The 27,921-nt window shown below is 48.1% G+C and overlaps 2 protein-coding genes across 4 annotated transcripts in view; both read right to left on the reverse strand.

Moving 5' to 3' along the window:
- The window catches only part of LOC111838075 (uncharacterized), a 17,746-nt gene extending 9,229 nt beyond the window's left edge, over window positions 1–8,517 (reverse strand). The window contains exons 1-16 of one of the 3 annotated variants that reach the window (XM_023800665.2): window positions 7,850–8,517; window positions 6,425–6,525; window positions 5,001–5,567; window positions 4,500–4,523; window positions 3,816–3,962; window positions 3,620–3,700; window positions 3,299–3,346; window positions 2,955–3,028; window positions 2,638–2,804; window positions 2,466–2,505; window positions 2,350–2,387; window positions 1,898–2,028; window positions 1,033–1,150; window positions 878–942; window positions 421–474; window positions 263–330 (exon numbers count right to left, since the gene is read on the reverse strand). In XM_023800665.2, coding sequence (XP_023656433.2) covers window positions 263–330; window positions 421–474; window positions 878–942; window positions 1,033–1,150; window positions 1,898–2,028; window positions 2,350–2,387; window positions 2,466–2,505; window positions 2,638–2,804; window positions 2,955–3,028; window positions 3,299–3,346; window positions 3,620–3,700; window positions 3,816–3,962; window positions 4,500–4,523; window positions 5,001–5,567; window positions 6,425–6,521 — 1,719 coding nt within the window. In that variant the 5' untranslated portion in view covers window positions 6,522–6,525; window positions 7,850–8,517. Of the gene's footprint in view, window positions 1–262; window positions 331–420; window positions 475–877; window positions 943–1,032; window positions 1,151–1,897; window positions 2,029–2,349; window positions 2,388–2,465; window positions 2,506–2,637; window positions 2,805–2,954; window positions 3,029–3,298; window positions 3,347–3,619; window positions 3,701–3,800; window positions 3,963–4,499; window positions 4,524–5,000; window positions 5,568–6,424; window positions 6,633–7,849 lie in introns of those variants that run through there. The other 2 variants (XM_023800663.2, XM_023800664.2) reach the window with 2 other exon arrangements.
- A 2,005-nt stretch (window positions 8,518–10,522) lies between these two features.
- On the reverse strand, window positions 10,523–27,102 carry ptchd1 (patched domain containing 1). Its single transcript, XM_023800674.2, has 3 exons — window positions 25,428–27,102; window positions 21,985–22,651; window positions 10,523–16,895 (listed from the first exon to the last, which is right to left on the reverse strand). Exons 1-3 carry the CDS (start codon window positions 25,851–25,853, stop codon window positions 15,247–15,249), a joined length of 2,742 nt encoding a protein of 913 aa, XP_023656442.1. The 5' UTR covers window positions 25,854–27,102; the 3' UTR covers window positions 10,523–15,246.
- Window positions 27,103–27,921: the final 819 nt, after the last annotated feature.

Here is a 27,921-nt window from a genome sequence, read left to right on the forward strand (position 1 = left end):
AAAAGTATAGTGAGATAATGTGCATTGTGTCATTCTATAAAATTAAATATATAATAATATATAGCGAGGGTAAACGTTGTTGACGGGGGTGGTGAAGCGCTGTATGTAGATTGTAGTTTTGGGATGAACACAGTAAAATTAATGATGGTGTCCTTAGTGGGTGGCGTTGGGGGGCACAATGGCTCATTTGGGGGGGGGGGCATGAGGGTTAAGGGCCTTGCTCAATACCAAACACATACGAAGAGGCACAAAGTGAACTCACCGTGTTCTGCAGGTCCGCCATGCTCAGGGTCGGGCTGGTGATGTTAAGCACCACGGTGTAGTACACAGCTGAGGGTGACAGCACAGGGGACACAGACGTCAGTGCTGCTGGGGGGGCGAGGTCACCCCCCCTGCCCCATGGAGGACTGCGGTCCTTACCTGTGTCACCGCAAAACGCAGAGCAATCGCAGGCATGCTGCATCCCTCCAGAAGCTAGATAAGATCAAGGCACTTGTTTACTGAATGTGCTACTCAACTGTGACAGGCTGCTTGCTTTTTAATGGACTGTGCTGATTTTAGTCTTTATGGAATTTGATATTTAAGGATAATTTCACATAGCCGTACTTGTTTTTAGTATCGTTGATGCTTGTTGTCAGTAGTGCAATACACTGTCTCTGATAGCTCGTGGTGCTTGATTATAGCTACTACTTGACTGCAGTATCTGTGCATCTTCAGCACCTGATCATCAGTGATGATTGTTGACTGTTTGTGTTACTTTCTTGCTGCCTGAGTGTATTTCATGCTTGTTTTTTTCCCTGGCATTAATCTGCACATACTGGTGTTAGTGGCGTCGGAGCATGAGCGTGAGAGAACTTCGGGTTTGGAGCAGACTCACGGCTGCAGAGCTGGCTGTCAGGGTCCTGGGGTTCGACGGGGCCGCTCAACAACTCCACAGCTTCGCTGAAGGACAACATCAGGGGGTCACATGCGTGTGCTGAAGGCAGGAAACCTGGGGAGATCCCCCTCCCCCCATGCTAAACCGGGCCTTACCATGTGACGTTGTCGAGCCCTTCAGCTGAGCAGACCTCAGAGAGGGGGGCAGGTGAAATGCACTTCACTAATCTGCCATTGGGGGTCAGCATGTCCCCAATAAGACAAAGGCCTTTACCTAAAGACACCAAGACGTTGGTGAGCTCTGGAATCTCCATTGCTGCAGACAGTATCATGATCCTGGTAGGACCTCATCACCTCATCACTGTTTGTGTTACACTGTGTCACTCTCTGTATTATGCTGTGTCATTGTCTGTGTTATACTGTGTTGTCGAGCTCAGTATAAAGGCCATTGTGTTATGGTGCGTTCGTTTTTCTCTTGGAACTCGGTAATTCCGAGTTGAGTGACATCACGTCCGACAATCTCCCGTTCGAGCTATCCACATCTCGGAACAAACATGGCTGCCTCCATGAACACGTTGCTGTGTGTTGTTGCTTTATACTTTAGCAGATTTGGAGTTTTCCAAATGGAGAAAATGGAGAAATGGAGATTTTTCCGAGAGACAAACAAGAAACACGAACTAGTCAAACCACATTAAAAGCTTTATAAAATATTTTAATACATTCATAGCGATATTCTTTTTTCGAACGGTAAACAAACTACAAACAAACCAAGTCGCCATGTTGAAATTACGTCACAGGGGCAACTCGGACAACAAAATCTTGTCCGACTTCAACGTCATAAAAGGGGCGTGTTTCCAACGGGAAGTGACGATTTTCGTGACGTTTCGTGACGTTTTCATCCGAGTTCCGACTTGGAGAGAAATAATCGAACGCACCATTACCCTGTGTTCAGCTGGAGCTCTGTGTTACCTTGTATTACCTGATGAAGGTGGTGGACACTCCCACCGTAGCTGAAACTCACCCACTCTTTCGACCTCTCCGAGAAGGGAAGCACGAATGGTGCCATTGCCCCCATCCTCCTGCAGCACCTGGCTCAGCAGACAGGTATCCACAGGCTGGCTTAGCTGCAGCAGCACACTACAGAGGCCTGTCCTGGGGGGAGGGGTGTACAGGGGGCGCTAGAGCGAGAGAACCTTGGACACACTGCTCATATGGGAGAGTCAGAGACAGGCACCCACATCCCATCAATCACACAGAGTGTCAGGGAGCAACGTGTGAGGCATACCAGTCAGACAAAGTATCACAGGGAGGTGAATGGAGCATACCATTCAGGCATGACATTAGGAGGAGACAGGGGGGGTGTGCCACTCAAACAGGACGTCAGGGGGAAAAGGGTGGGTATACCACTCAGACAGAAAGCCAGAACCAGGCAGCTAGAACATGCATAAACTGGATTCAGGGTGAGAGACTGACCTTGTCTGATTCTTCCCATCACAGGTCACATTAATGCCCTGAAAGACGGGCAGGTTCAGGAGCTGGCAGCAAAGTATGTGTGAGGATGCTGAATGTGAAATCTGGCGGGTGCTTACCTGCAACTGATTGATTGTTCCATTCCTGCAGGCCGACTTCCTGCAGGGTCGGAGATACACATGTATGTGTCACACCGCTCAGCATGTGATAAGACACACAGAAACACTGCCTTCTGACACACTCAGTCTGTTCCTGTTTGTGTAGTGCTGCCTTTAATGGGCAGGGTCCTACCTCTGGCTTAACGGTCCGTAGCTGGCCGTGATACTGCCTGTCCAGATTTCTGATGGGCTGCTTATTGTGGAGAACAGACCGTCAGTGTATTTATGTGCTGAGTCAGTGGCCTCGGGTTCGTCGTGACTGGGGCTCACACAGGGGACACTGGCAAACAGCTCGGACAGCTGTGTGGAGGGGGCACCAGAGAGTCATGCACACTAAACTAAACACATACACACACAAACACATACATACAGGCACATACACGGTCACAGACGCACACAGATATACACAGACACTCACAAAGTCACAAAAGGAGCCCAGAAAATTCGTACCCAGCTTCTGATCTCTGATTCATTGATTTTGCCATTAGAGGTATTCACAGAGACAGGCATCCAGTAATATGCCCCTGTAGGACAGACACACTTATTAGGTATGTGAAAAACAACATGACCCACCCTGCTGTTCACTAATATAAAAAGCACATATTTCATATTCATTTCTGATAAAGCAGTGATTTAATGGACATACACTTTAATAAAACTTTCATTTGATTTGTTTAATTGATAGAATGTACACTGTATAATTTACTTATTCAGTACTGTAAGTCAAGTGCTTCATGTAATATTGACAGCGAAGCTGTGGCTGACTTTTTCTGGGACGCTCTCAGCATACTCACTGTCATCAGCGCAGAACTGGGAGAAGTTACACTGGACGGGCTGAAGCACTGAAACACAGACAGGCAGCGCCTGAGTCCGCTTATAGTGACAGGGGACCACAAGGAGACACACGTCAGAGTTATCTGTGCATACCCATCTTAAAGGCCCCAGAGATGAACTTGTAGTTTTATTTTTTAGCTTTTTAATTTATTTAGGCATCCTTTCACATTTTTAAAGCGATTATAAGCTGACAGTGGGCGAACAATTAATCCTGGTGTCAGCTAAAGGGGTCAGAACTTTCCAGAGCATTATGCTTTGCTGGGGCTCTCGTGTATCCATACCTGAGCTGTAGGATGCATTGATGTTCAGGTCCAGCTGATTCTTATATGCGTCCTGTGGCTCTAGCACCTTGTTGCTAGCACCTGAGGAAGGCAAAGAGGATGACAATCATGTCATTTTTCTCTCTTGCTTTGCACAGGTAGTCAAGCTAGAGAACAGTGCATGAGGAGCAGGAAGCTTTACCTGGCCCTGACTTACTGCTGTTTGCAGGCCCAGTGGGGGGCATGAGAATGATGGGGGCAGAGTTTGTGGTTGTGGCTGCAGCTGTACTGTGATTGGATAATGGCACAGGGGTGGGCGTGACAGTTGGATCTGGACTCTTAGATGCGCCGATGGGTAAAGGTTCTGGAATTTTCAGTAAACAGGAGACAAGCTATGACTGAAGAAGCTGATTGGTCACGTTGACGTCCAGCACCTTAGGAAGCATGTTAGCCAACCCCTTAAAACCGCACACACATCAGTGCAGGGGCTGATCAAGCCCATCAAGCTAAAGCAAAATGCAGCAGCTGAGCAAAAAGCAAGGGAAGGTCCTGGAGAAAGAAGGCCCAACAGAGAGCGAGGAGCCCAGGAAAGTCGGCACTGAGGCAAAGTCTGGGAGGATGTTCCAGAACATTTTGGGTTTTCATTTTAGTCACTCATTCAAAGCGAACTGGAGCACAAACTTTGATGGCACAGATGTATTATTTCCAGAATGTCTCCCAGGGGAGGTGAAGCCAACCACTTGCTCAACCAGAGCTGCGATTATTCTCACTGCGTTTTAATTTGCTTCTTTACCTCCTTATGTCAGTCAGAAGTTGTATTATTCCCATTGGATATGAGACACTAAACAAATCAGCCCTGCTCCCCCAGTACCCTAAGAGTCCCAAAATGTGCAGCACTTACCTTCTCGCTTTGCTCGTTTCAGACCTGAAAAATGAAACACGGCACGTAAAGAGCAGCCAGGTCAGATCTGGGACTCTCACATACGCACATCACTGTGCTTCCCGGTAACACGCTCTGCCTCGGGATATTATTGTTGGGTCTCTGACCATGAAGTCATGTAATTAGTCAATTAATTGACTTACGCATACCGTCTACCTGTAAAGTGTTCTAAATAGTTCCAAATATTAACATGGCTATTTTTAGTATCAGGCATGCAATATTTTCTTTGTTACGATGGAAGTTATGAGTCATTCTTGTTGAAAGGGGATAACTGGCATTTCCTGCTTGGGGAAAGTCATGTGCGTATATCAGCGTAAGCTGCTGACTAACGCCTACTCTCGTTCAGCTATTCACACAATAGCTGCTATTTTTCAGTGAAGGGCCAGTCCAATCTCACTTCACCCAGCAGGCATCCCTGGCACGGAAGCCTGCTCACCATGGTAACGGAGCCCAGCCACTCACCACAGGGCAGCTTGTTGTCCCAGACCTTTGCCGTGCCTGCTACAGCCCACTTGCGTGAGTCCCAGCTCACCACTCCACCATCCTTGCAGTCACTGTGCTCCGCCATGTCCTCCCACATGCGAAAGAGGTACAGCTCCAACTGGCCCGCCCCCCCCTGAGAGTCACGGTGCCCCTTGCATCCCAGCAGCAGCTCCCCACTGGGGGGAATGGCCCGAGAAGTGACGGCGCGCTTTTCGGCCCAATCATCCACCTCCAGGAGTAAGGTGTGACCATCGCGCCGGAGGCAGACGTGGTGCCAGAGGTGGGATTTCAGGGACACCGGGAAGCGGTGCTTCACTCCCAGCAGCCACACCTCCAGGCCACGTCCATCGCCCCGCAGCGCTAGGTCATAGAGCGGGCTGTCTGGGGAGCTATAGGTAAAGGCTGTCCATGGGCCAGGGGAGAGAACTCGCACCTCCATGCACACGGTCACCTGGACGAGCGCCGGCACCTGCTCCAGCGAGGTCCAGTAGTCACCACAACCCTGCAAGAACTCAGCCTTGGACTCAACCATGAAGTAGCAGTTCACTGTAGGGAAGTCATACAACATGAGCCAGTTTAGTGTGAAGTGAATGAGGTGACTGGGAGCTCTAGGACATGGTAACTTGATTGGTTAGGCATTATCGACATTATTTAAGGGCCTGTGGGTAAATCACGTTATTATCCAGTCTGCTTTGTCTATCCTTGCTACTCCTCTGCTTTAGCCATTGCCATGGCAACTCAAAACAAATCCAGGGTCTTAGCCCTCTGGCCACTCCATTGATGTGTGCAGAGCCTCCACATAATCTCACAGGCCTCTTCTGTGTCTTTCAAATATATTGTGTGACCTCTGAAGAATGTTTCCTTACATCATGTAACCTAGGCTATGGCTTGACATCATCAAGTCAAAACATTCACCTTGAACAGACAATCACACTTTAAGCAGCTTTTACATGGTTGAGCTTCTATACATTATAATGCCCTGCATTGAATTCAGGAATTCCTGCAATGTCTGCCATTACTGAACGTAATGACTGTATTTTAGCCACAGCTTGTAAAAATCCTGAAGAAGCTGCATCAGGGGTGGTACTGTGGCATCTCATACCTGGAATGTAATGCTGCCCCTGGCTCTGTGGGTCCAGAATTGCTACATTCTCTTCACAACTGTGCTAGTGTCCTCTTGGTAGTGTAAGACCCTAGGGTCAAAATCAAGTACCCCAGAGACATAGCGACACCCTACTGTCAAAGTTAAGTGCCCTAAAGACACCATGACAACCTAGGGTCAAAAGCAAGTATCCTAGAGACTACTACCCCCAATCACTTCTTTCCCAGTTGTGTAAGTGAACTATGTTTCTCCCTGTGTGAGCATAATGATCCTTGTCAAGATGCTAGACTGATTTCTGTACCTGTTCGGAGGTGAAAAAGGAGAAGCCAGATACAGAGCAGGCCGAGAAGAGTGAGGCTTCCAGGGGTCTGGAGGCAGTCTGTGGTCCTGCACAGCATCCTTCTGGAAGACAGGAACAGAGTAAATGTGTCTGTGTTTGGCAGTCAGGAATATATCGAGTGTGTCTGTGTTTGGAAGAGAGGAAAAGACTGAGTGTCTATGTTTGGAAGACAGGAACAGATTAAATGTGTCTGTGTTTGGCAGTCAGGAATAGATCGAGTGTGTCTGTGTTTGGAAGAGAGGAAAAGACTGAGTGTCTATGTTTGGAAGACAGGAACAGATTAAATGTGTCTGTGTTTGGCAGTCAGGAATAGATCGAGTGTGTCTGTGTTTGGAAGAGAGGAAAAGACTGATTGTCTATGTTTGGAAGACAGGAACAGATAGGGTGTGTCTGTGTTTGGAAAACTGACTGAGTGCCTGTGTTTGGAAGTCAGAAACAGACTGAGTGTGTCTGTTTGGAAGACAGGAACAGACTGAATGTGTCTGTGTTTGGAAAACAGGAACAGATGGAGTGTCTGTTGGGAAGAGGCTTTCCCATTATATCTCAGCCTAGCTTTAGTTTTGTAAATTTGACACACACAGCTGCTTACAAAGCGCCCTTCTCCATTCAGTTTTCCCTTTAACTCTCACTTACACAGAAACTGTCAGATTTTCCACCATTTTCTGCCTGGCAGCCCAGGTGTGATGGGAGATTTTACAGGTTAGCCAGTTAAAGCCTGTCACCCATCTGTAGGTTTTCCAGCTTAAGTATCGTTCAAATGAAATAACCTTCAGAAGCCAGTACCAAAGCTGTCTGTGCTCAGCATGGTGATGGTGCTATGGGCCAGTGGGAGATCAATCAGACATTCAGTGAGACGCTACCTGGTGTCCCATCAAAGAGCACAACCATCAGCCTATTCTAGTGCCCTTGATGAAAGCGGACCTTGCTGATTTTAAGCTGAATGCCCAGCCCAAGATTTCAATGTGTGACTTTGTGTTTTTATGGTCTCCGTGTAAAACCTGTACTGGTACATACCACACTGAGTATGTACCTATAGGTACCTATTACCACACAGCATTAGTTGGCAGATCCTGCCCCAGCAAGGCCCCCAAAATGCTATATTCCAGTACCAAAGACACACATGTGAATATAACACCCATAGTGTATATATGTAAACCTGTTGGGCTGAGCTGGGGAATGGAGAACTTAAATGACACATCTATTTGCAAGAAGTGTCTCGTTCATTTTAGATGACTATCACCTGTCTGTCACTCGGCATTAGTCAACATTACAAAAGCCTGTTTGTTTCAGCAATTTAGAAAAAAATCAATAAAACAATGGCTAGTAAATGTTTTTTAAATGATCACTGAGAGGTTTATTAAAATGATGTGCTGCGGATGCTCTTACCTTTGTGCGCCAGTACATCCTAGCGGAGGAGAAATCGCTGAGGCTCTTCCAGCCCTGCATGACACGGGTGCCCCATTTGTTTTGCGACTCACCAGGGCAATCAGAAGAAGCCAATTATTTGTGTCCGACAGCCGAAAAACAGTGTGTCCGATAGCTGTTCAGATCCCGACAAAAGTGAACAGGGCACACAAGCACTATGTGCGGAAATTGAGTTTAAAGTTACAAAGAGTAGCAATGTGCTCCAGGCAAAGGGAGCCTCAATGCCAGACACTCCCACCATTACAGTCTGTTCAGGAAGGCAGGGCGATTACACAGCACGTCAATCACATCAGTCATAGTATGCTGCTCCCAGAGGACCATTTCACAATCAGCAACGTGTCGACGGTACTTTATAAAGAAAATACAGTTTCCCAGCCAAATTCAATGGTTGTTTATTTACAGCGTGTATTTACTATTAAAATCCAGTGTTATCGACATTTAAAATAACCGTTAATCACGTTTTTATGCTCCTGTCGTCGTGGCTCACGTTTCAGGTATAACAGCGGGATGCTGTTTCTTAACAGAGACTGGAAACAACTTCCTTCTGGTGTTCACACCCTTCCTCCCATCCAGGACTGACTAACGTCATACTGTCGCAATCCAGTAAAACCTGGTATGTGAAGAGACTAGGTGACGCAAACAGGTGCAGAGTGTAGCATAGGTCCTGACCCAACTGATGAAGCTAAAATGAAACGTGTGGCGGTGTGGAGAGAGTGTGAGACCGTCATATATCTCACTGTGAGATTCTTTACTGGGAGTTGAAACAAGCAACAAGCATTAAAAAAGATAATAATGTGGATGGGGGGGGTGGCTGATAATCCTCCCAATATTGGAACCCCCCTGCCCCCCTACCCAACAATACATTAAATTCTGCTCAAGGACACAAAGGACCCGGAGGTGTTGCCATGGTGATGCCTGGTTCTCTAGGCCACATGACAGCTAGGGCCAGGATGTGTGCCTCGGTGCTTCCTAGAGACTGGTTGCCATGCCAACCTCAGGCCTAAGCTGCATGTGACTGTCTGGGTTTGGATGTGGCACTACATGACAGCCAGAATCCACACAGCGCAGTGCCTCAGCATAACCCAAGTCCCTAACCTTAACCCCAGGGCTCTGCACTGCCGCCAGTGCTGCATCTTACATTCCACTGGCATCATATGACTCATAATACCTGTTTTTCGAGTCTCAATACCATATTTTTACGTGTTTGATATTAACGTATGTGTAACACTCATAAACAAACAAATAACTTTGAAATGTTTTGTCATAAGCCCTTTGCATGTGTATCTGCATGTTAGCAGCTACGTCAATATGCGCTTACGTGCATCACATACTTCTCACTGTTTCTGTTTGCTCAGGTATGTGGGACTTTTGAACATAACACTGCACTGTTAAGGGACCACGTGTTAAGGGGCGACCTGCTAGGTAGGTGTCCACTGAGGATTGGGACCCTCAGGTAGTTTTGGAGGCTGGGAGGTAACAGAGGGGTCACTGGGGGGTCAGTGAGGGTGGGACCCTTTAATACAGCTGTTTTCCCTGTCCTCCACAGAAGCTGCCTGTACTGTACAAATAAAAGGTAAACACCCACAATCATACTAAGGGACATTTGTTTAGAGGTAATCACTATGTTTTGTTTTGATTTCAAATGGTTTGATTGCTTTTAGTACTGTTAGTCTGTATCAATAGAATTAAGACAGGAAGAGAAATGCTGCTTTTTATTTTAAAATCCATGGTTAGCTTCTGGACGGCGTCATTCAGAGGGACTCACTCTGAAAACAGTTGATGTGGCTCTGAGATGGGAGAATCGCGTCACAGGCATGGAAACGGCTGAGCGTCGCAGCTCGCAGCCTAACACTGGGCCCATTTTCCACACCAGCATTTGCTTTTTTCTTCTTTTTTCTATAGTTGTGAAGAGATTTAGAATCTGTACAGTGCAGCGTTACCATGGTGATAACTAACAGGTCACAACACACTAAAGTAAGCAAAACCAAGCCTGGATGACTCTTCATTTTCTCCCCTTTGTCTCTCTCTGTCCCTATTTTGGTTTCCCTTTCCCTGAGGGTTCAGAAATACTGATAATTGACATCAGTGTGTCCAGTGCTGCCATTCTGACTACATTTGCTCTATGTTCACAGGACCCCCGGGAAATTCCTGCTGCACACTGGCTTTGTAGGACAGAGCAGAAAACCTCTTCACAGACACCCCCAGCAATGAAACCTGGAAGCTGAAAATGAGCAGTGTAAGGGGAGCACAGGTGCAAGTTTACCTGCCCCAGTAAGGTGTGGGAACATGAATAACCTTTGCTTAAAAAGCCATCACATAGCTGGCCCCTCCCCTCAGCCCCCTCACTGCCATACCTCTCCCTATTGTGTATTTGTCCAGAGGCTGTTTTTTGTGTGGCGTCCTTTCCCAAGTGAAATGGCAAATGTTTTCACCTGGTTGAAGTGCAAGGCATGATTTCCTTGTAACACAAACAACTATTCAAGACCATGACCCCTCAATTGCAGTACTGCATACTGGCCACTAGGGGATGCCACATTCCACACAAAATGCATAACAGGCCTACACAGACTATACCTTACATTCATAGGTAAATGGCATTATTGAAAAGAATGTGACAGGCATTGGCAAAGGCAGTGACACTGTTTTAACACGATTTACTTTATTCATCTTCAACTTGTATAAACAGTTACAAAAAATGGCAGGGTCTTTGTCAGAAGTAACAACAGTGACATTTCAATTATGAATGTGTGTCTGTGCAGAGGGAGAAATTCACAGGTGTGAATTTGTGTGTGTGTGTGTGTGTGTGTAGGAAAAGGATCTGTGTGTCTGATCCAGTGATCAGTGCTGTGAGTGTGCGTACATGTGTAAATGTGTGTGTTGGATTAACAGAGAGCAGCATGTTCACTGCCGGTACAGAGACACTACAGTGGGGGTCCCAGCAGGCACATGCCTTCATTTTACCTGCATAATGCTGCAGAACGTCAAACACAGCATAACACAGCGGCCACCCTCCCTTCGACCCCCCGACACGGCCACAAATCCACAGCTTCACAGCATACAGCATCGTCTCAACGCAGCTGAAAACCCCGGGACTACGGTAACGACAGAAGGTGCACAGGGCGACTAGAGGCAGGGTTTACAGAGATCAGACGCCTGCAGCTCTCTCACTAAATGCAGAGCTCATTTATAAAATGAGGGCAATCAAGAAAGTATACTTTACAGATCTTAAAGGGTAGAAGCTTTCAAGCACAGACAGCCGCTCAAATCATAAGCCTAGAGAACCCTCAAGAGAGAGCTCACAAAGACCAACAAAACTGAGGTGGGGCATTTCAGACCGGAACGCCTCTGTGGTGGCAAGCCCGGCCCTGGCTTACTCCGCAATGCTATGTTCCAGCCCAGACCACATCTACAGGATGTTGTGATCTACAGAGAGTATGATGGTACATTTACTTCACAGGCACACCAGGTCTCTCACTCTGCGGTAGTGTATTACAGCCCCAGACTGTTCTGCAGTGGTATATCCCTGTCTCAGTGGCCCCACAGTGGTAAACTCCTACACTGAAACCCACCTGGCTACATACCTACCTATTAGGGGTGTAACGATATTACAAACCGAACCGAAATATCGCGATACACCAACCACGATACGTATCGCGAAACTCTCGTGGCGTACCGCGGTACTCTCACGCCCCCTGCTGCCCATAGTTGAGGTTGACGTCACTTGTCTCTAACTAATTTAACCAATTTAAACACATCTTTATTTTATCACATTTGATTAAATTGTATTAGTAATGATGAGCTTTTGTTCTAAATTTTGTTCTAAATATTATATTCTAAAGTTATTAGAATTGTTTTTTTCTGACTAGTCTATATTGGAGGTATTTATTTAATTTTTGTTGTTTACTCAGGTATCCTGACTGTACTAAAAATGTGATGGCAAAGTTAATAAAGAAAAAGTTTAGTTGTTCTTGTTATTAAGTGAATCTATTGTTCCTTAGCATTGCTGTTAAGATGACATCAACCCAAACCCACAGCAAACAGAAACCGAACCGAACCGAACCGAGGCTCCAAAACCGTGAACCGAACCGAATCGTGCCTTTGGTGTATCGTTACACCCCTACCACCTATATACCCATATATGCCTTCACATATGCGTAGCTCTGTCTGCAAAGGGTTATTATATTAAGTGAATATGTGACAATAAATAAATAAATAAATAAATGTTTGGTGCGCTGCTCACAGGCAGATACCACCACGGACCGACCCCCAAACAATCTGTGGGCACTTTCCAGCTTTCTGAGTGTTTATGACCATGCCAGCCTGCCCTTCCCAGTGACCAATCTTATTCCTGCTTTCCCAAGTGCTCCTAGCTATTCTCAATGTGGTTGTTAATAAATCTATTAGAAGCTCATCATTAGTATACTCAAAATGACGATAAAGAATAGCAAAAACTATAACTGATATTTTAGTGCTGAATAATGAAAAAGACCACAGCAGAACATATATCAATTTTAGATAAGCCTTCCTTTGCATAATATGAAATTACCCAAAACTGGGCAAGCAGCTCCTATGTTTAAACACAGACCCGAAATCGATGCGAAATCGAGCGCATCTCACATCTACGTTAAATCCAACCCTGATAGCGCGCTGGCATGAGGGTTCTCTCAGAGTTTAGATGCTTCAGATCTACACTACTGACTAACATTACCGTAATGTAATGGTTACATCCACACAGACACTTCAAAGTTCCCCTTTCAAGCACTACATTATGAGAATTCAGGTAAAGTCCCTTAGTGTTTTTTTGCTCATAGGAGTTTTACTTACACAAAAATGTTCTGAGAGCAGAACAAAAAATGATTGCATCTGAGATAATCAATGTGATTGGTTGGTCCCGCCTCCTCTAGTGGCTTGGACCCACCCCCTGTACAATCTGATTTGTTATCTCTCTGAACCAATCATTTTTCTTTCTGCCCTCAGAACATTTTTGGGTAAAACTCCCATGACCATTTTTTCCCCAGTGAGAATTTGATTATCTGGATCAATAAACAGAGTCAGGATATGATGGTCACAGTAATTAGCTGACAATATCATTAAATTCCTGCAAAACAAATATTTCCTTTGGCAATGGTTAATATTTCAACAGTATTAGCCCCGCATTTCCCATTAGGACTGTAATGTGTCTCAGACCGGAATTACTTTCGTGAACCATTTGCGACCGTAATCACCTACGTAAGACCATTGACTGTTATCCATCAGGCCGTCTTCCAGCAGTCCGTCCTGGAGCATGCTGCCAGTCACGTATTGATTACATTTACATCATTTAGCCGACGCTTTTGTCCGAAGCGACGTACAAGTGAAGCAAATAGCACATTAGAAACTCGTTTGATTAATGGATAGCAGCTCTGGTACTTTCCTTCTTACGCCGAAAGCAAGTCTAATTACTGGGCTATATTCATCCATCTATCCATTCATCCCAATGCTATAAAAAGCACTACATTTGGCAGAAGGAAAGCCCTCCAGGGCTGTGGGTTTGACTCTTTCCTTCTTTGTGCACCCGTGCGATTGAGCGTGTTCCGTTGTGCCCTGTAATGGATGGGCAACCTGTAAAGGAGGCTCCAGGTCTGTTTCCCTGTGCTGGCTGGGACTGGCTCCAGTGCCAAACTGGACAGGCACTATGGAAGATGGACTGATGGACAAACATCATGCTTATAGAACTTTGAACTCCAGACCACTAGCTTTGCATGGACATGTTCTGTTATGTGTTCAATGACGAACATTAAATTAAATAAATTTTTCCTTAAAAACACTAGCCTTCATATTATTTGTGTGTGGACTTTGCACGCCAGAGTCTCTAATTCCCCAGTAGTGAATGACAGTATGTGTTTGGGCCCTGCGATGGACTGGCATCCCATCCAGGGTGTCCCCCAGCCCCGTGCACTTTGCTGCCTGGGACAGGCTCCAGACCCCCATGAGTGGAGGATGGATGCATAGATCTTTCCAAAGAATATATTTCTGAGCAGCTCAGCAACACTGTCCAATGCGGCATTGATTTTCTGCAAGGTCGATGTTGTATTTTCAGGTAGCTTTTCTACAGCATTCAAATGGGTGCTGACAGTATTTGCAGAAAAAAAAAATCATACACCAGAATGCACACTCCTCGCAGTGAGTAACTGTACTTGGCAAAGGATGTTTCGATCTGTATATATTAACGTTAGACTACCTAATAAATAAGAATCATTAAGTAGATGCACTTCCTAAAAGAAACTGCAGTCGACACAATTTGTCATTTTGGAGGGTAACTGGGGTGGTTTTCATATAATTTCAGTTTACATGAACAGAATTTATAAAGTAAATCACATTTATTTTATACTTCAGCTAGTCCACATCATAATTATATTTAGTTGTGCTGCATAAGTCATCGGCACTAAACACTTTAATGTGGAGTTATTCAACTTTAATGTATAGACTCACACACTCCAGCTACACAATCCACCCAAGGCTATAAGTGTGGCCCTAACCGTAACCAAGGCCCTAACCATAACCAAGGCTCTAACCGTAACCATGCCAGTCTGCGGTTCTGCTCTTACACCGATTCATACCCTGTGATCCTTACAGCTGCTCTGACATTCATCCACCCAACCAGTACCCAGCTGATGTCTCTGCCTAAACTCTGCCTATTCCGGTATTTCAACTGGTCAGACTCTGTCACTGCGTTCCCTGGACTGAATTTCACCATTGTAAAATTCAACCAGACATGACTCTACACTGTAACACAGGTCTTACATGAGAAATTCACCACAGGAAGCAAGACACTCACTTTTACAGTTAGGCCTAGAACAGCATTTCATCATGACAGCTCAGCCAACCTCAACAGAAATGCCTGAAGTAATAGGTCACTATGACAACAAGATCTACAGTCCAGTAAAGACATACAACAATCACGAACATGGGAGCAGTGCATCCGTGTTTGTCCTTCACCCAGTTCACTTGACAGAGACAGGACCATATGCTGTACCTATTACTGTTCAAATCACAGATGGTGAAACGTGCGAACGAATACTTCTAATTCACGCTAAGCTATACATTTCTGAATGCTGTCCAAACCATATTCAGGAGTGACTTGCAAACCTTTACACCAGCTGCTAATCTCTAATGCTGTGGACACTGCACTGGACCACTGCAGGCTGGAATCTGGGACTCACCCACCCTCATATCAGGCCACACCCACTTTGGTCACTGGCTCCACTCACACTAATCTCCATATATGAAGCTCTGCAATCCAGCCCTGCCAGATGCTGTCATCATCTCCTCCCATACTGTGTGCCCTGGCCCATCCTGGGTGGTTCTGCTTCTGCCAGTTAAACAGTGGTAATTTGGTCAACCACGCGAGTACTATCTGCCATCTCCACACACTCAATCTCCTCCCTGTTCTCGGAGGCTTTCTTGCCCTTACGTTTCTTCTTGGATGGTGGCAGGAACGTCAGAACCACAGGCAGGATGGCCAAGCAGTGGAAAAGAGTGATGAGCGCTGTGAGAAAGAGGCACCGGAAGAGTGTGCGGGTCAGATTGGACGGCACGGCGGCCAGGGGCAGCAGGGCAGCGCCATAGCACAGGTAGGTCTGCAGCAGGGGCACCCCGTGCCGCTCAAGCGCCTGCTGCACCCAGCGGGTGCGCGTGTAGTCCCGGCCCAAGGCGAACGTGGAGACCAGGGGGCTGCCAGCGTCAATGGCATGGTTCACACCGTGGATCAGGCAGAGGACGGAGACGCAGTCCAGCTCCACCCGCCACAGGGTCATGAAGCCGACCGCCCCAAAGGCCACTGAGGCCACAGTGACCGTGAGCCACACATTTACCAGTGGGTCAGCTGCCAGGAAGGCAGAGAAGAAGAGCAGGAAGAGGGCGGCGATGCAGGCGTTGTTAAGTGGCGCGCACACGGAGGCGGCATAGCGGTCCATGTAGACAAAGGAGGGGTTGAAGATAATGAACTTCACACGAGAAGTATGCGAGAGCCGGCGGAGCGTGTCCAGCAAGACTGACATCTCCTCCCTCTTGTTCTCGGTGGTCTTAGCGACAAGGAACATGCGCGAGGCGGCTACGTCGGCGTCGCCGTCGCTGCGGCGGGCGAAGATGATGTCGTCGGAGAAGTGCAGGAACTGCGGCTGCTTGAGGAAGCCATTCCGCAGCAGCTCAGTGAAGTTGTGCCGGGGCAGTGTGGAGCTCAGGTTGAGGCTGCGCAGGTAGCCCAGGTAGCTCTCAAACCAAGAGATCCTCTCAAAGCCCTTGGTGTACTCCAGGAGGTCCTCCTGCACGCTGGCATTCCAGTACTCGATGGACTCGTAGATGTAGAAACCAATGACGGGGCTATAGCTGCTGAAAAACCTCTGCTGAGCCCGCGTGTAGGCAATGGTGCTAGTCTCTGTAGCAACCATGTTGCTGAGGTCAGAGCCCTCGCTAACCTGCAGGTAACCCATGAGGGCAAAGGAGACGTAGACCAGGTAGAAGAGGACCACAAAGGGCTTCACATATGTGTTGGTGATCCAGTCGCAGTAGTAGTGCTTCACAAAGGACACCAGCAGGTGGCGCTCGTAAGCACGGAGGTCACCCGGTTCAGTGGCCTCCTCGTTGTATTGCGTGTGCATGAGACAGCGGTACCAGCTGGGCCGCTGCTGCAGCACCTCTGGCCGGGGCACCTTCCGGCAGAAGAGGCTGTGCTGGTAGTTGTTTTCCAGGTAGCCGGCAAAGACAAGGTTGGCACCGTAAAAGGTGAGGACGTAGAGGTAGCTGAACACGATGGCCACACAGGTGTTCCTGCAGAAGAGGCGCACAGCCTCAATGTTGGTGAAGGGGCTGGCCCCGATGCCGAATGTCACCAGGTACATGGCGGTGCTTGCACTGAAGGGCAGCATGGAGTCCGAGAAGACGGCCGCCGCACGCTCCTTCACGTGCTGGTCCTCCCTCGTGCGGCGCCACGATGACAGCATTTCGAAGGTGCCCAGCAAGCCGTGTCCTGGAGAGGAAGAGGAGAAGAGGCTGACTGCTAGCTGGAAGACTAGGGTTGCAGGACTGGCCTGTTTTTGGCCATTGATATTTGGCGAATTTGCAAATTTTGGTTTTTGATCCTATGCAAATGCCCGGAGAAATGTTCCTCATGTGTTTAGTGTGTCTGTGTGTAAATGTGCATTATTTCCTTTGGTACCATACACTGTGTTTATGCAGGGGGGCTGGTGTGCTTGCCACAGTGTGCGCGGCTTTACTGCCGGGATTCTCAGAGGGAGTCATGACTCAGCAGAGTCTCCTCGCCGACTCTCAGGGTGTGTGAATCATTGGGGTCCGCAGCAGGTCTGAGTGTTACTGTTGTATGAAGAGGTGAGAGAAGGAGAGCGAGCGAGACGAGCACGTCCTCTCAAGATGAGAAAGACGGGCAGAGGTGTCTGCAGTGTGAGAGAAGGAGTGCCTCCGGCTGGGCCTTCCACTGAGTGACTCTCTCAGGCTGAGCACTTACGGGTCCATCTTGGTGGGTGGGGGGAAGGAGCCGCAGAGGCAGAGCCCCCTGGTCGATGAGGATTCTGCCCTGAAAACGCCAGGCATACTCCCCGTGCCAGCAAATCCCCCGGCTGGTACCATTCATGCACCAGTGGCTGCCTCTGCTTGTACCGTGAAATTTGTAGCAGAAACATCAAATCATTGATGAGGCAAAATAGTAAATGGGACAGGAGGACAAAGGTCAGAGCGCTGGCCTGTCAGCCGGGGTGATGGAAGGGGCTGCTGGGGGACATTCGTCTCTGCATCCACCCTCTTTGGGAGCACAGCGTAAATTATGGAACAAGGAACAGCAGGCAAGTTCTTTGCCTAGACAGAGAGTCAGGCAGGCCGGCCGAGCTTGCAGACAGACAGGAACATGTGTGTACATGCAGAGTTACGCGTGCAGTCAGCGTCTGTCATTCTGATACTGTGTATACGGTTGGCCTCCCACGGTTGACCAGCATGTGGATCCCATGAATTATCTCTTAACCGCATGTTCTAGTCAGGCACATTATCCACTTATCTAAGATGGAGCTTTTGTGCCTGGCGGTGGCCTTCCTCTCCCTCACACTGCACTCACTGACAGGGGCTGAGAGGCCACTGGCACACTGCAGGCAGCTTAACTGGGTCACTGCCATCTTTGGAACTAAAGGTATTGTGAGGAGGTGAAAGTAGATCACATTTCCCCTTTTATATCACAGTGTCCGCCAACAAGCCACCAAACAGCGTCATCTTTCAGCACTCATATGAGTGAGTCTGCCATGAGTAATATAGGTGCTGATATAGGAGTGTGTGTGTGTTTGTCGGTTTACTGGGAACATTTCCAATATTAATAGAACCAGTTCCAGGTTTGACCCAGTGGCCCAGTTTAGGCTGCCTGCTAAGGAGAGTTCCTCAGAGAGGGAAGGGGGTGGGAGCAATACGTAGAGGATGTCAACAAGGGAGATGGGGGGGGGGGTGACCAAAGCTGCAGAGAACAAGGAGTGATTGGTGGAGAACAAGCAGGCAGAGCTCATGCAGGAGTTTGGGTGGCTAAAAATAACCTGGGATAGGTGGGTATTTCATTATTACTGCTTCATGTCTTTGGCTGTCTCATTTGTAAAATGCAAAGCCAACGCAGCACATTTAAACCGCATTGAAACAGGGCTGCAAAAAAGTAACGGGGCTGTGCTTCATTGCACACAGTCTCTCCACCAGCAGGGGGTGCACTCACTTCTAGACACAAGACCCCCACTGCTCAGTTTCCCCTCAGTGCTTTGCCTTTCCTACCTAACAGTTTAGCGTGTGATATGGGCTTGGCTCACTGTCAAAAATGAACGAGGGACTGTCGGCTCACTGCCGATATCACTGCATGTGGATCTGAGCTCTGATCCCGGGTGTTGGGCCAGCAGGAGCGTGGGGAGCCACGGCATGGCCGGGCTTGCTCTCCACCCACGCAGGTGAGAACCTAGCAGGCTGTGACACTTCATCTGCTCCTACAGGGAGCTTGATCCCATGTCCTGCGAGAGCAGGAAGCCCCGGGAGGTTGGTGCGAGTTGGCCATTTGGTCAGCAGTAGCTCGTTCAGACTCAAGCACTGGAGAGCGCTCAGCTCACCCTGAGGGCTCACCCTGCTTGAGCACTGATTGATGTTGACTGATTGAACACTGAGCCCCCGCCACAAGAGGCTGAGAAACCCGGGTTCATGTACTTAAAAGCAGTGGTCCCTCTCCAGGAGGGGGGGCGTGAAGGGAGGCGGTGTGGTGCTCACATGGGTACACAAGTTGACGAGTTCCCACGCCACAGACGTCCCACATGAGACACGGACGCATATAAAACGAGATCCGTGGCAACAAACAACTACGATGGACAGATATTGCGGAAGGCGACGGTCCTACGGATGGAATGGCCTTAAACAGTGATGGACGGCGTGAATTGAGTGCTACAAGAATATATGCTGCAGTGGGTCCCACAGCATGAGTCATAGCTTTCTGGAAATGGGGTAATAATTAGGCCAATCGGGTGCCTGGGCCCCTCCCCTCCATGGCCTATCAGCAGCAGGACAGGAGCTCACGCAACCATTAACGGGCTGATGTCTCAGTAATGGAATTCAGCCGTGCAGGGAGGCCTGACGGTGCGGGCGGAGCCGATAAAGGCCCTAATTACAGAGCGGCGCTTTCATCTCGGGGCCGGCTGCATGAGCATTGTCTCATGGGGGGAGGGGCCACACCATAATTACCACTGTGCTCTTTCACCATGGGAGATGGTGAGAGTTTGGACAAGAGCTGTAGGACAGCATTCCTACTGGGCCTACCACTGTGGGGGAGGCTGATGCAACTGGAGTGTAGCTCTGTACGCAGTTGGAGTATAGCTCTATACTCAGTAGGAGTACAGGTTTCTACTCAAAGTGTAGCTCTACTCGCAGCTAGGGTGTACTCACACTAGACAATCTGTACCATGCCAGAGCACGTTTGACCCCCAAAGTCTAGGTTGTTTCACTAGTGTGACTGCTCCATACTGTAGCCGGCCACGCTAAACCATGCACGAACCCACTTGAAGAGTTTGGGCCTGAGCACAGTTCAGTTGGACTCAGACATGACACACATCTAGTATGATCGTTAACTGTCCCCAAGCACAGAACACAGACATGACGGCAATGATGCTACTAGCACCCGGAAGGAACGGATTGGGTCGGCTGTACAGGGCGGGTAGGCTGTACAGGGCAAGTAGGCTATAACAGATCGGGTAGCGACAGGATTACTTTGGCCTAAGCCAGAGGTGCAGTGTTTGCTGGAAATTTGGGCTGATAAGAGTATCCAAATATTTGGTAAAATATCTTCTTATACATCAGCACAATTAAATAAAAAATCTAAACTAAAGAGAGTTGTGTCACTGCGGCAAAAGCAATGCCAAATAAGCCACAAAATAAGGACATTAATCATGAATCCCATTCAGCTGTGTGATAGTGATTTCCTTGTAATGTTTTCTTCAACTAAAAGTCGCACAGTGATGACGAAAGCATGCTTGGGCCAGGATCGTTAAGTGCAATGTAAGTGCAAACCAGCAGGGATGCGGGGGGGACAGGTACAATTGTGTTCGGGCCCAGTACAGGGCAACAGGGCCCAGAGTGAGCACACCCTTATAGGAGAGCTGTCACAGAGGTGAAGGTGATTATTAGGGAGACTGAGGGAGCGATGAAAGGGCTAAGAGAGCTGGAGAGCATGCTGCGGGGTGAGGAAGGCCAGCCGGGATTCTGCTATTGGATGATGGTGGACGTTCTGTGTGATGCACAGTGATACAAGCTGCTCTTCCTCTCCAGTCCTTCTCTTTCCTGCTCAGTCTCTGCAGTCTCCCTCCTGCTGTTACTAATCTCCTGCTCTCCTTCAGGTCTCTCCCTCCTGCTGTGCTCCACTGTCTTCCTCTGTCTGTCACTCTTGTCCAAGGTGTGACTGCCTGTCTTAATGTGCCTGGCTTTCCCCTGTGAGGGGGTGTAATAGCCGCCTTGGATGTGTGTGCTGTGTGTAGGTGCTGGCCTCCTTCTGTCTTCATGATGCCAGTGCTTTCCTGGGCTTTTGGTTTTCACCATTTGTTGAGTCTTAGTTTGGTTTTGCGATAAAAATGAACTAAACTGGAAATGCCTACAAACACTTGGTATTTATGTGCAGGTCCGTCTGGCTTCAGTTTGTGGCATCTGACTGGTGGAGGCACCGGCTCCCTGCTTTTAGAGGAAATCAATGTCATCACTGATGTCCGCGGCTGTAGCTGGTGGCCATTAACTCAGACACAAGAGATACAAGACTGATGAGAGAGAAAGGAGCGAGAGCAGCCGCCTGGATGAATTAGAGAACATGTCAAAGTGGATGTTTCCCCAGCAGGGGGGACGTGATTGGGGGAGGGTGGATGGATCCATTTATGCAGCATTATGGAGACACCGGAGTGCCAGTGTCATGTGTCACTGCACCACACATGATGCCAATTCCTAACTAATAACTAGCAACTGGAATTAGAGCATGGAAACAGAAACTCAGGAATGTTTTTTCAGAAGTTATCTGGTATACAGGTGCTCCTTGACATACGTTGGAGTTACATTTTGATGAACCCATCATAAGTGTATATCGTCAAATATGAATATCATGTGATAAATAACTACTGGTATACGAGTAATAAATAACTATGGTAACTAAGGAAATAACAGTAACTGAAAAGTAAATAAATGAATACAAGTTTAAACACAAAAGAACACTGTAGGATGCACCGTTAAATGGTGTATGAGATGTTTATGATCACGACGGCTAAAGAGACTGGAAGTGTGACTGGTGGATGCTGGAATCGCTTGGCACCAGTACAAAGTATCGTACGGTATATTGCTAGCCCAGGGACAGATTTCAATTCAAATGTGACTACTGAGTGTGCATCGCTATCGCACCGCCGTAAAGTCAAAATGCCGTGAGTAAAACCATCATAACGTGAGAAGCATCTGTACATCCCTACTACAAGTAAAATATCACTAATATTCGTGGAGCAGAATCAAGATGATGATGAGGAAATGATGCTACTACAAATGAGCAGACATGAAGTTAGGGAGTCCAGACTCACCCAGCAGGATGAACGGGATGCCCAAGAAGGTGGAGTTGTATTTGCCCCCGGTGAGGTTGACGATGCCGGCCGAAGTGAGGGTGGCCAGACCCACGGTGACCAAGGCGAGGAGGCCCAGCCAGGGCTTGGAGCGCACACAGTCTCGCATGGAGCAGCACAGCAGTGCGAGCAGCGCGCACAGCGCTAGGCCGCCCAGCAGGGGGCGCCCAGCCACATGGCTGCTCCGCTGGAAGTCGCGCTGCAGCGAGGAGGAGGTGAAGGGCAGCAGGCCCAGCTCCGGGTGTGCCTCCCGGAAGCGCTCCAGTGTGCGGCAAAATTGGGTCTCCCAGCGTGACGCCACCGCCTCGTTGAGCGCCCCGGCCGCCTGCAGGTAGTATGTGAGCTGCAGGGCGCGGGCGGAGCGCACTGCGGCCCCATCGCGGCCAACTCTCTGCACCCCGCCCAGTTGGTGGCCAATGTAGGCCTCGCGGCCGTCGCGCAACCGTGTGATGGGGTAGCGCAGGGCCGGCACTGTCCGGTTGGAGGCCCGCCACACCCGCAGCTCCTCCAACACACGTAGGATGTCATCCACGATGCAGCTGTTGCTGTCATCCAGCAGGCACAGGTGTGCAAAGGTGTAGTTGAAGCCCAGCATGTCCACCTGGATTCGGGTGATGGCGCTGTGGAGCTGCAACGGACAAGAGAGGATCCATGGAGAGCAGGAGAAGACCAGCGTCAGGTCAGTGGTACCGTCAGGGTAGTTCCTGCTAAATCTCTGCCCCCCCACCCCCCCGCTGCCGTAGGTGATGAGTAGATAGATTCTCTGTCACCTCCCTGCCCCCACTGCAGCAGAAAGCTTATTTTCAAACCACTGTTTACAGCATGAGGTCATTCTGACTCCAGCGCCGAGCTCAGAAAGGTGCGCTCTCGCTCACTCGCTGGTGCTTTTCCAGGGTGCCTCCGCAGCCGCATTCTGAGTGGGCCTCTGCTGTATTCGAGGACCTTTTCATTAAATATTTCAGGACCTGGGCAGGTCTTCCCGTCACACCGTAGAAAATCTCAACTTTTACTCTTACTGTGGTGTGAAGCTGGGCTAGACCAAGCAGGTGGGAGCTAGACGGTGCTGCAAATGAGTCAGTGAACAGAATGATTACCCTGGTGTTTTTCCTGGAAAGTCTGTGTAGTTTTATTTTAAAGTACAGAACTACAGTGAAATTGCTTTCAGATGCAGAAAGACGCAGTACAAAATTCAGTGTTTGGTGTTGAGAATCAGGTTGTGATTTATGGATATAGCAAAGTAAACAGAGTGAATGAGATATAATCCAGTGGGAATGAACATGATGTCATGTTTGAGGTGTTATTTTTTGACACAGTGAGACTATGGTCTGTTTTTTAGTGCACCACAGGTCTGAGGGCTCTTTAGATGCATAGTGAGCAGTGGTGCGTTATGATGCAGTGGCTGAATGCTCACTAGTACTTATGCGCCAGGAAGAGGCCTGCATTCTGATGCAGGGTGAAAGAGGGGAGTGGCTCTGTGCAGGCTGGGGAAGAGCTCAAATCTGCTGTGTGTAACATGGGGAGGTGTGGCTGGATGCTGAATGGGTAAATGATGTGGTTTTAGATTGATGGCTGAGAGTTGATGGTCATTAACCAAGGGGTGTGGCTGTAGAGCACAACAGGATATAGCTGGATTCAGACTGAGTAACAGGTATTGTTCATAGCACAGTGAGAAGTGTCACTGGATGAGGATTCTGTAGGATTGTGGCCACGGTGCACAACAGGATGTAACAAGATGCAGATGGAGTAAGTAGTGTTTATAGTGCAGTGAAAAGTGTCACTGGATGGGTATTTTGTACGGGCGTGGCCACGGTGCACAACAGGATGTAACTAGATGCACATGGAGTAAGTAATGTTTATAGTGCAGTGAGAAGTGTCACTGGATGAGGATTCTGTGCGTGGCTTGATGCAGCAAAAACACAGTCACAGCCTCAGCTGGTTTACTTTCACTGCAGACACAGAGTAAAATCAGGAGACATATGCAGTGCCTCCAGGTGACATTTCTCTGGGTTGTCCTCTTAATCATGCTAATGGTGTGGGCCTGTAAGATTTGGGGTGTGTCACATTGTTTTTTTTTCATCTTATGACATGACACTTTGTACTCCCATTGGAGAGAATGAGTGTAGGGGTTACAAAGCTTTCCAATCAGAGAGAGACGAATCTAAGCAAGGGGGGTGCTGGTGTGTGAAGTAGGCCATGCTGTACACTGAGTGGAGAAGCAGAGACTGCATTTCATTTTTAAAAAAACATGAGGCAGGAGGACGACAAACGCTTCACCTGCACTGACAGCAAAGCCAGCCTGCAGCATGATGAGCCAGACAACCCTCACTGCTTGAAATACCCATCTGACACCAGTGCAGGGCTCTGCTCTCACGCCATACTGACCACTTGGCTTTTAAAAGTGCATCGCTCTTCTATAAATTAAAGCAAGCTAGTATAAATAAAATCATAATAGATGAGGGTGACCTTAAAATGAAATAAAGAAAATTTCCCATAAATTATGAGGAAAAACCTACCTCCTTTCGATACAGGTGCAAAACAACTAGTTTTGAACGCATAGCATGCAAAGATCAGGCATGCGCGTCAATAATAACCCGCTTCTGAGATTTTCACGTAGCTTTTCCACAAGGGACGTGATAGGACTGAGAATACTTTGGGGCCTATGCGATGCTTTTGCTTTTTATGTGCTAACGGGCATTTTAACTTTAAACTTAACCTGTCTAAGAAGTTTCCGCTCCTTTAGTCGGGGGTGAGATGCTGGGACGTACATCTTGCACGCTTAAGCACGTGCCTTCAGTCTCTATACTGGGGGTGGCGAACCTGATCCATGGGCAGCCGGTGTGGGTGCGGGTTTTTGGGATGATCTCTCAATCAGCCAATAATAAAGCAGTGGCTCTGCACGCCAGTCTTGGGGGTCCACTGTTACTGGCTGATGGAGAGGTCATCCCAAAATCCGGCACCCACAGCGGCTCCCCGATCAGGTTCGCTACTCCTGCTCTATACCGTTTAATTTCCTCTCCTGCTGATTAACTTTACCCGTGAACCCGCATTAGAAAGACGGTTGGAAGACAGATAGCTGAGTGATTAACGTTGGCTTTATGACTAAACCAGAGCCGTATATGCTTTAGTCGTTCGTTGAGCCATAGCCATATATTTAATAAAACTGCTGGGTGAAAACCGCGATAAATCAAATGATTACGAAAATGTTATTATTAAGTGTTGATTATCCGATCCCTTATGTGACTTTGGTGGCAAGAATTAATTATGACGTATGTATGGCAAGATAAGTGGTTTTAAAATTAGAGACATTTTCCACATCCACAGGTCGCTCTCAGGCGTATTACCCACACTCGAGCACTCGTCCCCCACACCCCAGGGCTGCTCTACTCAGCATATTTACTACTCACGTTCAAAATAAGATCAACATGGTGTTGGTCCAAGACGCTTCCCCGCCCGGAGGTGACGATCACGCGCCCGTATCTCCCCGGCGTCTGCAGGTCCGAGTACAGCGTGTGCTTCGATCTGTTGACGGGAAACAGGCTGTCCACCAAGTTGCCCTCTATCTTGGCCAAACTGTGCTTGGGAGCCAACAGGTGCTCCACGTTCTCCTCGATGCGGTAGCGACTGAAGCTGGCGCCGAGCAGGATGGAGATGAGCACGGGCGCCGAGGCGAAGAAGACCGGGTGGTTGGCGATAAAGTGTCCGAGCCTGTAGAAAGACGTCCTGAGTCCTTCGTGGAGGAGCTGCCGCAGCATCCTGGAGCGCAGTCGCGACGGCGGGTCGAGGAACACACTGCGGGTTGCGAGCCTCTCCCAGCGCTGGGTCAGCACCATCGGGGGCTTCGAGCACAGGCAGCCGCCGGCTACACGGGAGAACCATGCACGCGCAGTGTGACAGTGATCCGGCTCAACTTTATGCGGCCCGGTGGCACCACTTTTGTACCACTTTCGGCATGATTATTTCTCAAATATTAATTTCAGACTATATTCAATGCATAACGTTGAAGGGCGGAACTTAACACATCTGTATTCATTAGATTTCTAAAACCCACACAGTATAATCTGTTACCCCGACACTGTATATTTATCAAGGAAAATCTTTGTCGTATGTTATTTAGAATAATAAATACCGCGCCGTGTCCACGTTTCAGATGCAACAGTCCAAACATGTAGCTACTATCACGAAATTACCAACATACTAGGATATTGTAAGACCCACATATTATGTACCATGACACCGCAATAGTACTCCCCCACAAGTTCGCAAGATAAAAACAATACCACTAACGTCGCTGCAGATTTGCTGGCTATGTCATCCCCTCGGTTCTTCATCGATACACTGACAAGCTTCGTTTAATTTGTTAATGCTGTATCTTCTTATTATATCTAGGGTAGATAGGTTTCGGATGAATAAATAAATTGAAAATTTAACGAAAAAGGAGGAGGCTCGATGTTTTGTCAAAGCTCCGTCTGCCGTTGCTGTTGCATTACTATTGCGGACATCTTTTAATACGCCTATCCTTGTTTCAAGCTGATCGATACATAAAAACAACTTTGTGTATTTCATTTGCTCTATATTCCTAGTATCATACGCCTATGACAAGATCCCTGATATAATGTGTGATCCAGCACCGCGCTTTAATCAATCGTAAATGCAGCAGCGCAGCGTTGAATCCGGTAGCTCCGGGCGATGAAAAGTGCAAGCCGGCTCCGTACAGGTGCATCGCCTCCACTTGTATGAATGTAGGCGAGGTGTGTTTGTGGAAGCCGGCGAAAAGGTCTACGTCGTCCGCCTGGCACCCTTAAAAACAGCACCTAGACCACATGGCAAACCTGGGGATGCGTCGTCGGGATATCCCAGCCTGTGCGATGCAATGCTTAATGTCAAGAAAAATGTAATGATTCTATTGTAAACTGAAAACTACATCGAACTCTCCTGGGTCTCTGCATTAATACGCGACTTTATCCTCCCGTACATGTGCGACAAATCACTTCCCCCAAGCGCGATTGCAGCCGATTTGCCGTCTCTCACCGGCCTTGCGCAGCCTGTATGAAAAGAAAGGGATGCGAGCGGAAGGCGGACTCTCCCCCTCTCTGCCCCCCGCACGCGCCCCATTGCACACATCCTGCTGCCTGGGATGGTAAGACTGCATAAGAAATTTTCTGATTGGACGATTAACGCCGGTGGATTCAGAGACAAGGGAGGGGGAGAGGTAACGCTTCATCGCTGTACTATTTGTACTATATGGGAATCACATTAAAACCTTTAAGTAATTATAATCATAGACGCTAGAGCTGTGATAAAACAGGAACAATCTCATTGTACATTGAACTGAAGTCCGAGATGTACTGACCTCTTCATTGTCAAGGCGGCGCCTCTACCAAACAATGTTGTATTTCAAAATAAAATTAGAAATAAAGTATCACTGATTGTATTCTAAAGAAAAAGTGTCTGAAGTGGCAGTGGTGCCAAATGTTATAGGCTATCAAATCTCGAATCAGTTATGTGAAACACACACTATGTGGTTCCCTTTGAAATACATTTGCTTTTTGCAGTTGATCCATAATTGTAACTTGGATCTGCAGCACCTAATCATTAACAGGTTTGCTAGATGACTGCTGGATGCCTAGTGAGCTTAATACCGTTGGGCTGGTTGCATGTTCTAGGACAGGGGTGGCCAATCTTATCCGCAAAGGGCCAGTGTGTATGCAGGTTTTTGGGATAACCTGTAGGTCAGCTGTTCAAACTCGGGTGTGAGGACTCTTCAGCCAATCAGTCCTCTAATTAGTAATCTAATTAGGGAGTTGCAGCAAAAACCCGCATACACACCGGCCCTTTGCGGATAAGATTGGCCACCCCTGTTCTAGGACTATGGGAGGAGATCAGGTACCCCAAGGAAAC

This window comes from Paramormyrops kingsleyae, chromosome 4 (assembly GCF_048594095.1).
Source record: "Paramormyrops kingsleyae isolate MSU_618 chromosome 4, PKINGS_0.4, whole genome shotgun sequence".
NCBI lineage: Eukaryota > Metazoa > Chordata > Actinopteri > Osteoglossiformes > Mormyridae > Paramormyrops > Paramormyrops kingsleyae.